Source organism: Teleopsis dalmanni, unplaced genomic scaffold (assembly GCF_002237135.1).
Source record: "Teleopsis dalmanni isolate 2A unplaced genomic scaffold, ASM223713v2 unscaffolded_contig_0389, whole genome shotgun sequence".
In the NCBI taxonomy this organism is placed as follows: domain Eukaryota; kingdom Metazoa; phylum Arthropoda; class Insecta; order Diptera; family Diopsidae; genus Teleopsis; species Teleopsis dalmanni.
In genome coordinates, this window is record NW_024031771.1 from 1 (window position 1) to 14332 (window position 14332).

The following is a 14332-nucleotide window of genomic DNA, read 5'->3' on the forward strand; positions in this document are numbered from 1 at the left end:
ATTTAGTTGCCTTGATTTCTGAAGCTGAAATATTTAAAAAAGCAAACGGCAGCAAACAGTTTCCGATTGGACTACATTTAGCTATAGTTCTGTATCGTTTGGGCTCTTCAGAAGAGAGTGCGTCAATTAGGAAAGTAGCAACTACTTTTGGAATTGGCGATGGTGCAACTTTGATGAAAATTACACAAAGAATTTTTAGTGTTTTTATAACACTATTGACGAAGTACATCGTATGGCCAAGCTCATCAGAGCAGGAACAAATAATAAGTGACACGTACAATGAATTACCGTTTTGCATTGGCTATATCGATGGCACCGAAATAAAAATTGCAGATGCACCACAAATTAATCAAGAAAAATATTTTTCAAGAAATCACATTTATTCCATTAAACTTCAAGCTGTTTGTGATTACAAATTAAGAATAAGAGATGTTGTTGTTGGTTATGAGGGCTCGACTCACGATGCTAAAGTTTTTTCGAACTCAATACTTTTAAAAGAAAAAGATCGATTTTTTTCTAATCAATCATGGATTGCTTGATTGACCACCACCACATATAAGCACAAAAAAGCTCGCTCACAAAAGCTCCACTTTTACAGCGAACACAAATAACCAAATAAGTGCGGTCATACAGACTGGTATGGACCGCTACGTTAACATAAAAAGAAAATTGAGCCCACAAAAAATGTCTAAGTCAAATTTAAAACAATTAAAATTAAGTGATAATTCTCTATATGGTAATCGCTTTGCCGCGCTCGCTATTGAAAATTATGAAAAGGACCATATATCAGAAATAAAAACTTTCCATCCACCTCCAATTTACTTACGCGAAAAGTGTTCAAATACTCTTGTCAACAATCTTACTAAATTAATTGACTCTAAGTCTTTCTACGTTACTCCTCTTAAAAGAGGTGCAATTGAAGAAACGAAGATACAAACTGAAACCGAACACCAGTTCCGTAAGATTAACGACTATTTAAAGGAAAACTCCAAAAATTTTTATACTTATCAGCTCAAAAGTAGCAAGGGAATAGCAGTAGTTGTTAAAGGCATCGAACCGAATGCTGATACTGAAGAAATAAAAATTGCTGTTGAAAATGCTGGCTTTGAGGTAAAATCAGTTTTTAACATAAAAAACAAAGATAAAATTCCTCAACCTTTATATAAAATTGAATTAGAACCAGATACTAAAAAATTAAAAAATAACGAGATTCATCCAATTTACCACTTGCGTTTCTTGCTAAACCGTAAGATAACAGTGGAGGAGCCTCATAAACGCAAAACTCCAGTGCAATGTCTAAACTGTCAGGAATTTGGGCATACTAAAAGTTATTGTACTCTGCGCAAAGTTTGTGTGGCCTGCGGTGGTGCTCACCACTCAACTCAATGCAGTACAGATAAAAACAACATAAATTCCAGAAAATGTAACAACTGTGGTGGTAATCATACTGCAAACTACCGTGGCTGTCCAATTTATATCGAAATTAAGAATAAAGCTATCCCTCGCTCCGAAAAGGTACCAAATGCTCCATCCATAATTCCACAAAATCCAGTCAATATTAACCAAGCAATCACAAAAGAAGTTGAAACAGCTAATTCATACTCAGCCGTCTTAAAAAATGGTTTAGTTAAACAAATTCCTGAAAATTCAGTAACCCCCAATCAAAACTTAGAATCAATGCTAATAACTCTTACCCAGCTTATGACGAACTTTATGGCCTCAATGCAAAACTTAGTGCAAGATATAGTAAAAACTCAAAACCAAATGATGCAGTTTCTTTCAGCTAATAAATGAACTGTCTTAGAATGTGTCACTGGAATGCCAACGGCATCCGCCAGCACAAACTTGAAATCATAAATTTTCTGTCGTCCCACAATATTGATGTTTTTCTAATATCTGAAACCCATCTATGTAGTAAACACAACTTCTCTGTACCTGGATTCAATTTTTACTTCACAAACCATCCTGAAGATAAGCCCCACGGGGGAACAGGAATTCTAATTAATTCAAGAATTAAGCATCACGTCCTAGAACAGCACTCCACAGCCCACATACAAGCTACGTCAATATGCATTAAATTCATTGAAGATGAAGTCGTGCTCAGTGCTGTCTACTGTCCTCCTAGATTTCTTGTAACAGAAGCTCAATTCGTGGATTTCTTTTATAATCTCGGTAAAAAATTTATAGCAGCGGGAGACTTTAATGCTAAACATACATACTGGGGCTCCCGTCTAATAAACCCAAAAGGAAAGCAACTCTACTCTACCATTACAAATCGCCGCAACAATTTAGATTTCATATCATCAGGACAACCCACTTACTGGCCATCTGACCCCAAAAAAATACCAGATCTAATCGACTTTTGTGTAGTGAAAAATATTGACAGCGAACTAATATCTGCGCACTCTAGCTTCGAACTATCATCCGATCACTCTCCAGTTTTTATAACCTTATTTAAGGTACCTATAAACAATCAAAGCGCATCAAAACTGACGTCAAAGAAAACCAATTGGGTAAGATATCGTCAATATATTAGTAGCCACTTAGATATAAACCCATCTCTACAGTGTGTAAGTGAAATCGATTCGGCTCTTAATGGATTTGACACAGTTTTAAAATTGGCTGCTAAGCACGCTACTCCTACTGATAAGATAACTTTTACTAGATCTACAAGAAAGTCTTCAGATGCAATTGAAAATATCGTCAGAGAAAAAAGACATCTGAGACGGATGTGGCAAAAGCATAGATCACCTACAAGTAAATTCAAGTTTTTGGCAGCTAAACAACGCCTAAAAAAAGCATTGCTCATAGAGATGGAAAATAGTTTAAACACCTACGTACGAAAGTTAACACCTACAGAAAGTACGAATTATTCCCTATGGCGATCGGTAAGGAAATTAAAAACACCTAAGGAGAGTGCTCCAAATCCTCCGACCAATAACTTTGAACTACCAATTCAATCTCCTCTAGTCAGTTATGGGCGTCTTAAACTCAAAACCAAACAGATTCAACAGGTTGCAAAAACCCAATTATGTGTCAACAAGTCCCCAGGATATAACCAAATTACAGCAAAAATGCTAATAGAGTTACCTCAAATAGCTTTCAAAATACTGACAAAAATATTTAACGCAATACTTCGACTTGGGTACTTTCCTCAAAGCTGGAAAATTTCACAAATTATAATGATTCCAAAACCAGGAAAAAACTTAACATTAAAGTCTTCATATAGACCAATAAGTCTTTTACCAATGCTGTCAAAACTTTTTGAACGAATGCTTCTCGGGAAGATAACAACATATCTACAGCAAAATAACATAATACCTCACCACCAATTTGGTTTTCGTGCCAAACATGGCACCATCGAGCAAGTGAATCGCATAACAAATGAGATTAGGAAAGCATTTGAAGATAAAAAATTCTGCTCTGCTATATTTCTTGATATAGCACAAGCTTTTGACAAGGTTTGGCACGCTGGACTTATTTATAAAATCAAGGAACTCACTCCTGACTACTCTCACAAAATACTAGAGTCATATCTTCAGGACAGGAAATTCCATATAAAAGTTGGAAGCCATAAAACAGCTAATCTAGACATAAAGGCTGGAGTTCCTCAAGGCAGTGTTCTAGGTCCAATACTTTATATCCTGTTTACTTCGGATATACCAAGCAACTCTCGTCTTGTGACATCTACGTTTGCTGATGACACTGCTGTCCTTAGTTCTCACCAAAATAGATTCATAGCATCTAGGGACTTAATTGAACACCTCGAACTCATTGAAACATGGTTAGCCAACTGGCGCATTCGTGTAAATGAAAGTAAATGCACACATGTAACATTTACCCTACGTAAGGATACATGTCCCCCAGTAACCTTCAACGGCATCACCATTCCGCAATCAAACACCGTATCGTATCTGGGTGTTCATTTGGATAGGAGACTAACTTGGCGTAAACATCTAGAAGCTAAGCGAACGCAAATAAAACTTAAGACGCAAAAAATTCACTGGTTATTGCATAAAAATTCCAAGTTACGACCAAACCACAAAGTGTTACTCTACAATAGTTTACTTAAGCCAATTTGGAAGTATGGCGCTGAATTATGGGGTAATGCATGTTCCTCCAACATTGAGTTAATTCAGCGTACTCAATCCAGAATCCTTCGTATAATTACTGGGGCTCCGTGGTATATAAGAAGTGATAAAATTCATGAAGATCTGAAAATACCACTAATCAAAGATGAACTCACTAAAATCAAATGCAAATACAAACAAAAACTTGAAATTCATCCGAACCACCTTGCAAGGAATCTATTGCTAACGCGGTCTTCGTCAAGATTACGCAGAAAAGATGTACCAACGCACTGATTCCTTTTTCTATCTTTATACATTTACTTATTATCAACCTTATTTAAACTTTAATTTACTTCAATTTAATATACTTTTATTTTTCTTTTTCGTTTATTTTTTATTTTTTATTTTATTTTATTTATTTCTTTATTCTTTGCTTTTCATGAAATAATTTTAACTTTAATTATTATCAATTAACTGCAGTTATAATTGTCAGTTCATTTGTTTGCTTTAGTTTTTTTAAGATTTGAATACTTATTGTAAATCTTCTTATAAAAGAGATTCAATAAATAAAATAGATATTTAAAAAAAAAAAAAAAAAAAAATCATGGATTGCTGGTGACTCCGCATATCCGTTGTCTGATATCATTATACCACCATATAGAAGAAACTCACAGCAACTTACCAGTGAAGAACGAATTCAGTTCAATAAACGCCATAGTAAATATCGAGTTCGGGTGGAACATTGTTTTGGGTTATTGAAGGAAAATTTTTGTAGCTTGAAAGAACTAAGAGTTCGAATTAAAAATAACAAAAGTCATAAATTTTGTTGTGAAAGGATACTTGTGTGCTGTATTCTTCACAACATATTGCTTACTGAATTTGAAAGTCAAAGCCGTGAAGAAATACATATTTCTGCAGAGGAAGATCTTCCTGATATGTTACTCTATAACAACGAATCTAGTGCATATGAAAGTAAAAGAAAGTCAATTTACAATTTTATGTTTAATTAATTTGCAAATGTTTTATTCATATTTATAAGAAACTTAAAATAGTGAAAACATAAATATAATTTTTAAAATGAAAAAATACAAGTAAAAGTAAGAGTAATATGAAAAAATGTTAAAAAATAAATATACAGTAAAATTTAAATATATAGAGGTAATGTTATTAAAAAGTTCAAAAGTACTCAACTTATATACTATATATACTAAACCTAATACACTAAGTGTATCGAACTTATCATTAATAGATTAAAAATAATAAAATTAAATTTTAATATTTGTTAAAACTTAAAACTAAATTGAATCATTAATTAGTTAGGACAAAATAAAATTGAAAAATTAGCTATCGTTCGCTTTGCCATATTTTAAATCCAGTTCATATATCGCCAATTTCTCTTTTTGCTTTAACTTCTCCTCTTTTAGCCTGAATCTCATGTTCATCTTATCCTCCTTCATGCGCAATTTTTTTAGTTCCAATTCTTTGTGAAACTCGAATTTTTCTACTTCAAGTTGAAGCTTCCGATTTTGGAACTCCTCTCGTTTGCGTTCAATATCGTTTAGTTCCTGAATGGCGGATGTTTGTTTATTACGTCTTAAATTGTTTTCGAAACGAATCCTCCCTGGTGTAGTTTTTTTTTGTGTGTTAACCTCGCTTCTGTTAGTAGTGATCTGTTACACAGTATTTTCTGTCAGTATATCTGCATCAAATATCGTGCTAAATGGTGTTGCTTCTTCGCTGTTCGCTATTTCAACGCCTGCTCGTTCGCTGGTACTATTCAGTTCTTGCACTGACATCTCCTTGTCGCATACCATAGCAGAAGATTGTAAAGCAATTTCGTTGCTTCAAGCTTTCTCACCAAATATTTCCGACAATTGGTCATAATATGGACACATCAATTTTACCTTATCTACAAACAAAAAGGAAACATTTATATAACATTTATACTAACACAAAATTGATTTTAATTACCTTTTATAGATGTGACTTCTTCGTCATCTAGCAAGCCGGCGCCAGTAGACTTGCGCCAATTGTTTGCCTTAACAAAACTTTGCTTAAAATATCTCATCTTAAATCTTACTAAGTCCCACGTTGTATCAATTTTTGTCACTTCTAATAGTATAATTTATAATATATTTGGGCTGTTGGTTTCTATAATTAAAACGAATCAAGTTTTGTGAAAATAATAAAAACAAATTGTCATCCAACCTCAAAATTAGACGTATCCCAGGCTTTCGATAAAGTTTGGCATACAGGTCTACTAACAAAAATAAGAGACATTTTTCCGTTGGAGTATTTCGATATGGTTTCTTCTTATTTGACTAATCGTTACTTCCGTGTTAAGCATGGAAACGATTACAGTGAACTCCAAAAAATCAACGCTGGGGTACCCCAAGGCAGTGTACTTGGTCCTTTGTTATATTTAATATACACAAATGATTTGCCAATGAGCTCAGCGACGTTTACAGCGACGTTCGCTGACGATACAGCTGTTCTAGCGATTGGAGATGATGAACTAACAGCAGCCAGGCGTCTGCAGTCTTCTGTCAATGACATTATCGCTTGGGCTGAAAAGTGGAAAATAAAACTTAACCACTATAAATCAGTTCATGTCAACTTTACAAACCGAAATATCAGATTTATGCCCCTCTACATTGATGGAATACAAATTCCACATTCTAATACGGCTAAGTACCTCGGTATGACATTGGATGCAAAGCTGAGATGGAATGAACATTTAAAAAAAAGAGAGATGAACTGAATATAAAATACAGATCAATCAAATGGCTTATTGGAAAGAAGTCGAAACTGTCACTTCATAATAAGCTTTTAATTTACAAACAAATATTGAAACCAATTTGGACATATGGTATTCAGCTCTGGGGATGCGCTAGCAGCACACATGTTGAAACCATACAAAAATTCCAAAACGTTATATTAAGGGGTGTGGCAAATGCACCATGGTACGTAAGGAACTCTGATCTGCATCGTGATCTAGGGATAAATACGGTGGTGGAAGAAATACAGCGAAATGCAAGAATGCACCTGCAGCGACTGTACTCTCATCCGAATGATGAAGCTAACGAACTGGCGTCAATAGAGCCAACACGTCGCTTTAAGCGTCTAAAACGTTGTGATCTTTGGTCGCAACCTGTCCGAAATGCGTGATAAATGAACTTGCGTGATTTCTGATTAAATTCTTTATAATTGTTGATTAAAATTGTTTGTTAGCTTATTATATTGTTAGCTAGTTACTCTTATAAAAATTTATTTAATCAAATAAAATAAATTTATATAAAAAAAAAAAATAAATACAACCTCAAAATGTCCGTTTGCATAAATATATTCTAATATTTTTGAATTTTCCTCATTTGTCCATTTTCGTACTTGATTTTTTCTTTTCCGTGTTTTTGTTTGTACATTATTCACTAAATTAAATCCTTTTAATTTAAAAATTATATATAATTAATAACTTATTTTTGCCAAATGTCCTGCTCTTCACTTAACACAATATTTAATATTAATCAAAAACAAAAACAAAACAAATTTTAAATGCTGCCCATACGAAATGCTTAGTATAAATACATTTTCGGAGTAAAATTTTTTCTTATGTATAAGAAATATGGAAACATTAAAAAAAGAGTAAAAGTGCAACGCAAATGTTTGTCAAACCAAATGCTTACTAACGTAGTAACATTGCAACACATCACTAGATATGTATTTTGTTGTTGCTGCGTTGCTCTTTTAATACGTCACTAGGTTACCGAGCGCGTTATTCGAACTCGTAAATAACCCTATTATTTTCTATTTTCGTTTGTATATCTACACAAATGTAAAAATGAAATGAACGGATTTGAGTTGTTTTACAGAATAAATTAATTTTAAACTAACAAAAGCTTATGAACTAAATATTTTGTGTAATATAATTTACATTGTGTAAAATACACTTAGTTACAATACTATAAATATATATGTTAATTGGTTGGTCGCGATCGCTGGATCTCGATAAGTACTTAAATAGTTGACTCAAGTTGTATGTAACCGTTTTTTATTGCTCTTAGTTTTGTTGAACACAAACACACAATTTTTTCTAAAATAATTTATAATAAAATTTATTTCTAAACTAATTGATATTCTCAGAAAACTATTTCTAAGATAACTTAAGGGCCCCTTAGACAGCATCTCCCGTTGTCAACGCGCGATGTTGTCGCTCTCATCCCTTTATGCGAGTTACGTCACAGACGAAACCTGACACCTAATTTCCGCTAAAAGCATTTTTTGATTACAGCGCCTAAAATAACTAAAGCTGAAATTGCATTTTCTTGCAATTCCAGCAAGATTAAGATTAATTATCTAAACTTGTTGTTTAGATAATAATAATAAGATAGTTGTTTGGCTTAACCAAACAACTAAAGATTTTCACCAATGTTCTAAATATTTTATTATCGTTGTTTGGCCTAACCAAACAACGAAAGGTTTTATTATCGTTCTAAATATATTATTATCGTTGTCTGGCTTAACCAAACAACGAAAGGTTTTATTATCATCCTAAATATTTTATAATAGTTGTTTGGCCTAACCAAACAACGAAGCGTCTTATCAGGATTCAATAATTCGAATCCTTCCTATATATAAGGGGAAAAATATTAGAGATAGTTTAGTCAAGATTCACATTTAATAAAGAAGTCGCAAAAACTAAAGTATTGTGTCTTAATTAATAGAATTTTCGCGTATATACACATGAGAATTTTTTCTCCTACTTTTCTCCTATTTTATGAAATGCGAAATTTGTGTGTGCAATAGTAATATTTGAAATTTAAGAAATGCGTTGACGAAAATCAAAATTTTTGATATTTCTTCAAACACGCTCGTGTCTTTGCATATACAGTCGGATTTGGTCGGCATGCAAAATTTCATTTATTTTGAGAAATGGAAGCGTAAATATCGTTTATATGCACACATTATTTGTCGTTAGCATGCGATGCTTTGCAAATATAAATGAATTGTATCTTTTATTTTAAATATTTATATTTTCTAAATAGGTAAAATTTTTTAATTTCCAAAACAAGTTATTAAGAAGAACTAAAATATTAATAACCTTGGGCTAACAAAAATATATAAATAACCAAACATTAAATTACAATGAATATTTTATTTTAAATATTAATTGCATTGTGCACCGACAGAAAATTTGTTATTAAAATATACCAAAAAAAAATTAAATTAAATAAAATATAATATATATAAAAATAAATATAAAAATTGAAATTATAAAAATAAACATATAATTTAAAATTATAAATTAAATGTAAAACATCATTTTTCGTATGGAAATTACGCATAGCAGCCGCTGTTGACACTTCAGCGATTGCTTTAATACTGATGAGTGAACAAATTTTGCACTGTTTGCTGGAGGCGTGTTTAAAAAATTGTTGTAAAATTTGATGTGTAATGGCGAGAGAAGACTTCGTGCGTTGTCAACACGCGATGCTGTCTAAGGGCCACTTTAGATACCATATTCATATATTCCATATTCACAATAATCTTATTAAGACAAATTATTATAGAAAATATGCAGAATGAAAAAGAATAACTGTTACTTTGAAATATAAATTTTAAAAAATACGATTTTCATACTTTGTATTGTAAAAGGGTTATTCTTTTACAACTCGGACACCTTGTTGACCTCATGATCTCCGATTTTTCTGAAATTTTTTTATGAACTCCTCTTATAAAATAAGAAGACCCGTATCTCGGGAAACGATTTTGTGAAATTTTTCCTACGAGATATGGACCCATGGGGTTTTGAGAATTAGCATTGTAGACATATTTTTAAATGGGTATTAATCTGAATCAAAAGTAAAAAAAATTTTGTGTGACATAATCCTGTTTTTTTTACTGAAAATTCGTGTGTATATGTTTGGTGTGATATGAAGGATAAATAAATTTTTAAAAGTATATAGAATTTAATATAATATTATATAAGAATATTTGTAGCATATTCTTTGAAAATTCATTCAATGGAAATGTAGTACGCATGTGCTTGATGTGTTTTGCGGGAGAAAAAAAAAAATTTTAATTGCTTAAACAATTTCACAAAAGTACAATCAATTATCTTTGAAGCACTGTAAATTTCAAGTTTCTATCTTTTATAGAACTTGAGATATACCCATTTGAAAATATGTCTACAATGCCAATTCTTAAAACCCCATGGGTCCATTGAATGAATTTTCAAAGAATATGCTACAAATATTCTTATATAATGTTATTGATTTCGATTAGTAATTAAATTCTATATACTTTTAAAAATTTATTTATCTTTCATATCACACCAAACATGTACACACGATTTTTCAGTAAAAAAAAAGGATTATGTCACACAAATTTTTTTTTTACTTTTGCTTCAGATTAATATACAAATTCTACTTAAAAAATAAATACTTCCACTGTGATATTCCTTTTAGAATTAAATAAAAAAAATTAATTTATCAGGTGTTTTTACGTTGCTCATATGCACCATAATACCATTAAATCAATTTCCGAAGAAAAACTACACAAAAATGTCTACTGTTTATTTTTAAAATAAATGTATACATAAAATATTAACATTTCAAATTAGTTTCGCTTCATTTCTGTTTTTAAATTATGAATTTTATCATAATTAAACGGCTTAATTCATCTATATAAGAAAAAAGTTTATTAGTTTCTTACTAGCCGAACTATCTAGATAACTGCAGCACATAGTCACACCTTTACCTTTTTTTATTTCCTATAGATTTCTTACCTGTGCAGAGTATTTTTCCAACTGTAGCAAAATAACACTTCACCGAAAAAGGTAGGTGCGAAAATTTTTATTTCGTAGTAAAATTTAAAACTGTATCTAAATAAAATAAATAAATAAAATATGATAATAGTTTTGAGAAATTTTTTTTTTGAAGTTTAAGGATTAATATTAGAACTCAAATATAAACAATTTTAATTACTTAAACAATTTCATAAAAGTACAATCAATTATCTTTGAAACGCTGTAAATTTCAAGTTTCTATCTTTTATAGAACTTGAGATATACCCATTTGAAAATATGTCTACAATGCCAATTCTCAAAACCCCATGGGTCCATATCTCGTAGGAAAAATTTCGCAAAATCTTTTCCCGAGATACGGGTCTTCTTATTTTATAAAAGGCGCTTATAAAAAATTTAAAATTTCAGCCAAATCGTAGATCATGAGATAATTTTTTGCCAAAATCCGTCCGGTTAGTAAAAGAATCACCCAAAAGCACTCTTTAGAAACTATGTATTTGATAAAAATAGTGTGAAATTATTTATTTGATTAAGTGCTAAATATTAAATGCATTGTTTTGTATATTTTAGCCAAATACTGATAGTAATGGTAATAGCGACGATATGGATGGCTCAAGTTTCTCATCCTTCTATTCATCATTTATTAAAATAACTGATGGATCTGACAGCCCACAAGAAACTGACAAGGAGTTCAAACAGGGCAAATACAAAGTATTTTTGGTTAACCTATTAAAACAAAATGAATGTACCTTACTGAATATTATCTTTTCTAGGAAAAAAGTGTTGTAAAGTTAAAGGAACAAGAAGAAAACGATTCGCAACATAGTAAACAATAATTCTTGCATGTAGGAAAATTATATAAATTTATCACCGAATTTCACTGCAAATGAAATCAAAAAGTATGGTTTAAATAATATAAAACTGCTGTTATTAATCTATTGGCAAAGTGTAAACTGTACGAATATTTTTAAAAATAAATGCTAATTTTGTTTCTTTAAATGGTTATCCGGTTGTTTTATTTTTAAAATTTAAAGGGTTTTCAAATAGCAAAGAAAGAAAGGACAAAGACAAAAATTTTATTCAATTTATTGAAATTTGGCTGACCATACAAAGCTGTTTCGAGTATTGCCAAGTTCTCATCAATAGTGGTTCTAGAAAATAATCGAATTTCTTAATTAGTTTATACCATAGTCCGTATATAATTTGTTTGGGCTGCAAGTGCCAGGCTTAGAACTCGTGCCTATCAAATTAGAAGCGATGACTAACCATGTAGACGAGTAGACGAGACTACACAAACTTTAAGTGCTCTAGTTCCAGGTTTTTTGTCACTTTTTTATTTAATTAGTAACATTAACCAAAGCACTTGCCGTGCTTTAAATTAGCATAAATAAATTGAATAAAATTTTTGTGTTGTTTATTTTTTATTATTTTGGTTTAAGATAAAACTTTTTAAATTTTTTTTTTTGGTATTTAAAAACATTACCGTAAAAGAGAGTACATTACTCGACTGCAGTATGGTGCTGCGGTATAAATATATAAATATAATAAGTTCAACCTTGCTTTCATAATGTACGTCTGTGAGGCGTACGATCTTTTTACATTTTGCTCTCTCTCTCTCACAAATGTTTTCACAACGTATGCATATTTGCATTTATCTCAGTCGTTACCAGTGGTAGTTGATTTTCGGTGGTAAAATTTGTATATTCTGAGATACTGCCAAGCCATACGTCTCCGAGATGTATGTTTATGTTTTGTGCTACTTGTACAATTTTTGAGTGATTATTAGTTATTGTGTTTTTTTATTTAAATTCAGTACATGTAATTGTAAATAAAAGCAAAATGGAAAGTAATGAAATATTAGACGACACGCAAATAGCTACTTAACTGACATGTCTAGATGAATTTAGCTCAACCGAAAATGAGAGTGAAAGAGAAGTGATTATTAGTTATTGTGTTTTTTTATTTAAATTCAGTACATGTAAGTGTAAATAAAAGCAAAATGGAAAGTAATGAAATATTAGACGACACGCAAATAGCTACTTATCTGACATATCCAGATGAATGTAGGTCAACCGAAAATGAGAGTGAAAGAGAAGATGTGGTATCGGAAAATGATATTCCAAAATATCAAAAAAGACGCAAAAGATAAAGATCTTAATGTACAGGAAAATCGCGAAAATATATCGCCAGACCCGGAACACGAAGAAACCAACAATAATAGGTCGTCTTTAGACAGCCGGATAGTAAGAGTACTTCAGCCAACATCAAGAAGCAAAAGCCAATATTGCTGGACTACTTCGAAGGGAATAAATGCCGGTAGAGTTCTATCGATGAATGGTGTTCGAATAATAAGAGGTCTCACAAGAGCATGTAAAGCCTTATGTGATCCGATTTCTTCCTTCACTGCTTTTTTTACTGACGAAATAATATCAGAAATAGTTTAGTGGACAGATGCAGAGATATCTCTAATACGAACAACTAATTTGAGAAGCAAAACGTTCGCAGATACAAATTGTCTTGAAATTGGTGCTCTTCTTAGCATACTGACTTTGACCGCAGTATTGAAGGACAATCACTTGTCAGCTAGTGAGTTATTCAATACAACCTATAGTGGAGATAGGTACATTGTTGCCATATTTGGACAAGACAACAACAACTGTAAGGATGGAAATTTTGCACAAATTTCCAACCTACATAAATTTAAATAAATTTCGAAGAAATCTGAAATTAAAATAGAGGAATTAACATTTAACATAGTTATTAGAAACTATTTACCAAAAAGTCACCCAGCCTGCACGCAACTGCAACACGTGAAGCAATCTGAAATTAAGAGAAAATAAATTTGTAATAAATAGAGAAATATATCTTAATAAAATAATAAATACATTCCTTCTTTGTTCATCCCCGCAAATTTATTTAAATAATTTATTAATAAATAATTTTTCATAATTATAAAATTAAATTATAAATAATTTAAAAAAAAACACGATAAAATTACTAACACCGGCGCTTTCATGTAAAAAGTAAAAATGTAAACAAACATTTGCAAACGTCAAAAACGTCAAAATGCAATTCGCTGCAAAAAGATGCACAAGGAAGCTTTAGTGCAAAAGTGTTAAAGTGCATTAAGTTTAACTAAGAGAAACTCAAAGCTTTGTGTACTTTGCACATAAAGTTCAAGAGGATGCATATAAAAGACGGCGCAATTTTCTAAGAAGGGAGTGTGTCTTGTATGACACTCAGTGGCATTGTATGTCAACATATAAAATAAATAAATATTAAAAATTGTCTGACACAGTGGCGTTTTTAAGCCTATGGTACAACGAAACGGGAAAATCCGTATCGTTACACAACTTCAACGATGCCATTAGGTGAATACTTCGTGAAGGAGTTAAAAAGGCCAATACATGGTACCTGTCGCAACATCACTTGCGATAATTGGTTCACCTCCGTACAACTA

At 31.5% G+C, this 14332-nt stretch overlaps 2 protein-coding genes across 2 annotated transcripts; one reads left to right on the plus strand and one right to left on the minus strand.

The window, feature by feature from the left end:
• Positions 1 to 5410: 5410 nt before the first annotated feature.
• LOC119663421 lies at positions 5411 to 6138 on the minus strand. The gene is made up of 3 exons (XM_038073025.1): positions 6042 to 6138; positions 5975 to 5979; positions 5411 to 5740 (listed from the first exon to the last, which is right to left on the minus strand). The coding sequence occupies exons 1-3, from the start codon at positions 6136 to 6138 to the stop codon at positions 5411 to 5413; spliced, it is 432 nt and encodes a 143-aa protein (XP_037928953.1).
• Positions 6139 to 11439: 5301 nt separating this feature from the next.
• Positions 11440 to 11877, plus strand: LOC119663422 (period circadian protein-like). Its single transcript, XM_038073026.1, has 2 exons — positions 11440 to 11583; positions 11646 to 11877. The coding sequence occupies exons 1-2, from the start codon at positions 11476 to 11478 to the stop codon at positions 11706 to 11708; spliced, it is 171 nt and encodes a 56-aa protein (XP_037928954.1). The 5' UTR covers positions 11440 to 11475; the 3' UTR covers positions 11709 to 11877.
• Positions 11878 to 14332: the final 2455 nt, after the last annotated feature.

What these genes read in the sequence shown, in the direction of transcription:
- LOC119663421 (XM_038073025.1), bottom strand. Translation starts at nt 6,138, where the DNA reads ATGAGATATTTTAAGCAAAGTTTTGTTAAGGCAAACAATTGGCGCAAG.
- LOC119663422 (XM_038073026.1), top strand. Translation starts at nt 11,476, where the DNA reads ATGGATGGCTCAAGTTTCTCATCCTTCTATTCATCATTTATTAAAATA. An exon ending in TCAAACAGGGCAAATACAAA is followed by an intron (nt 11,584 to 11,645) that starts GTATTTTTGGTT and finishes TATCTTTTCTAG; the next exon opens with GAAAAAAGTGTTGTAAAGTT.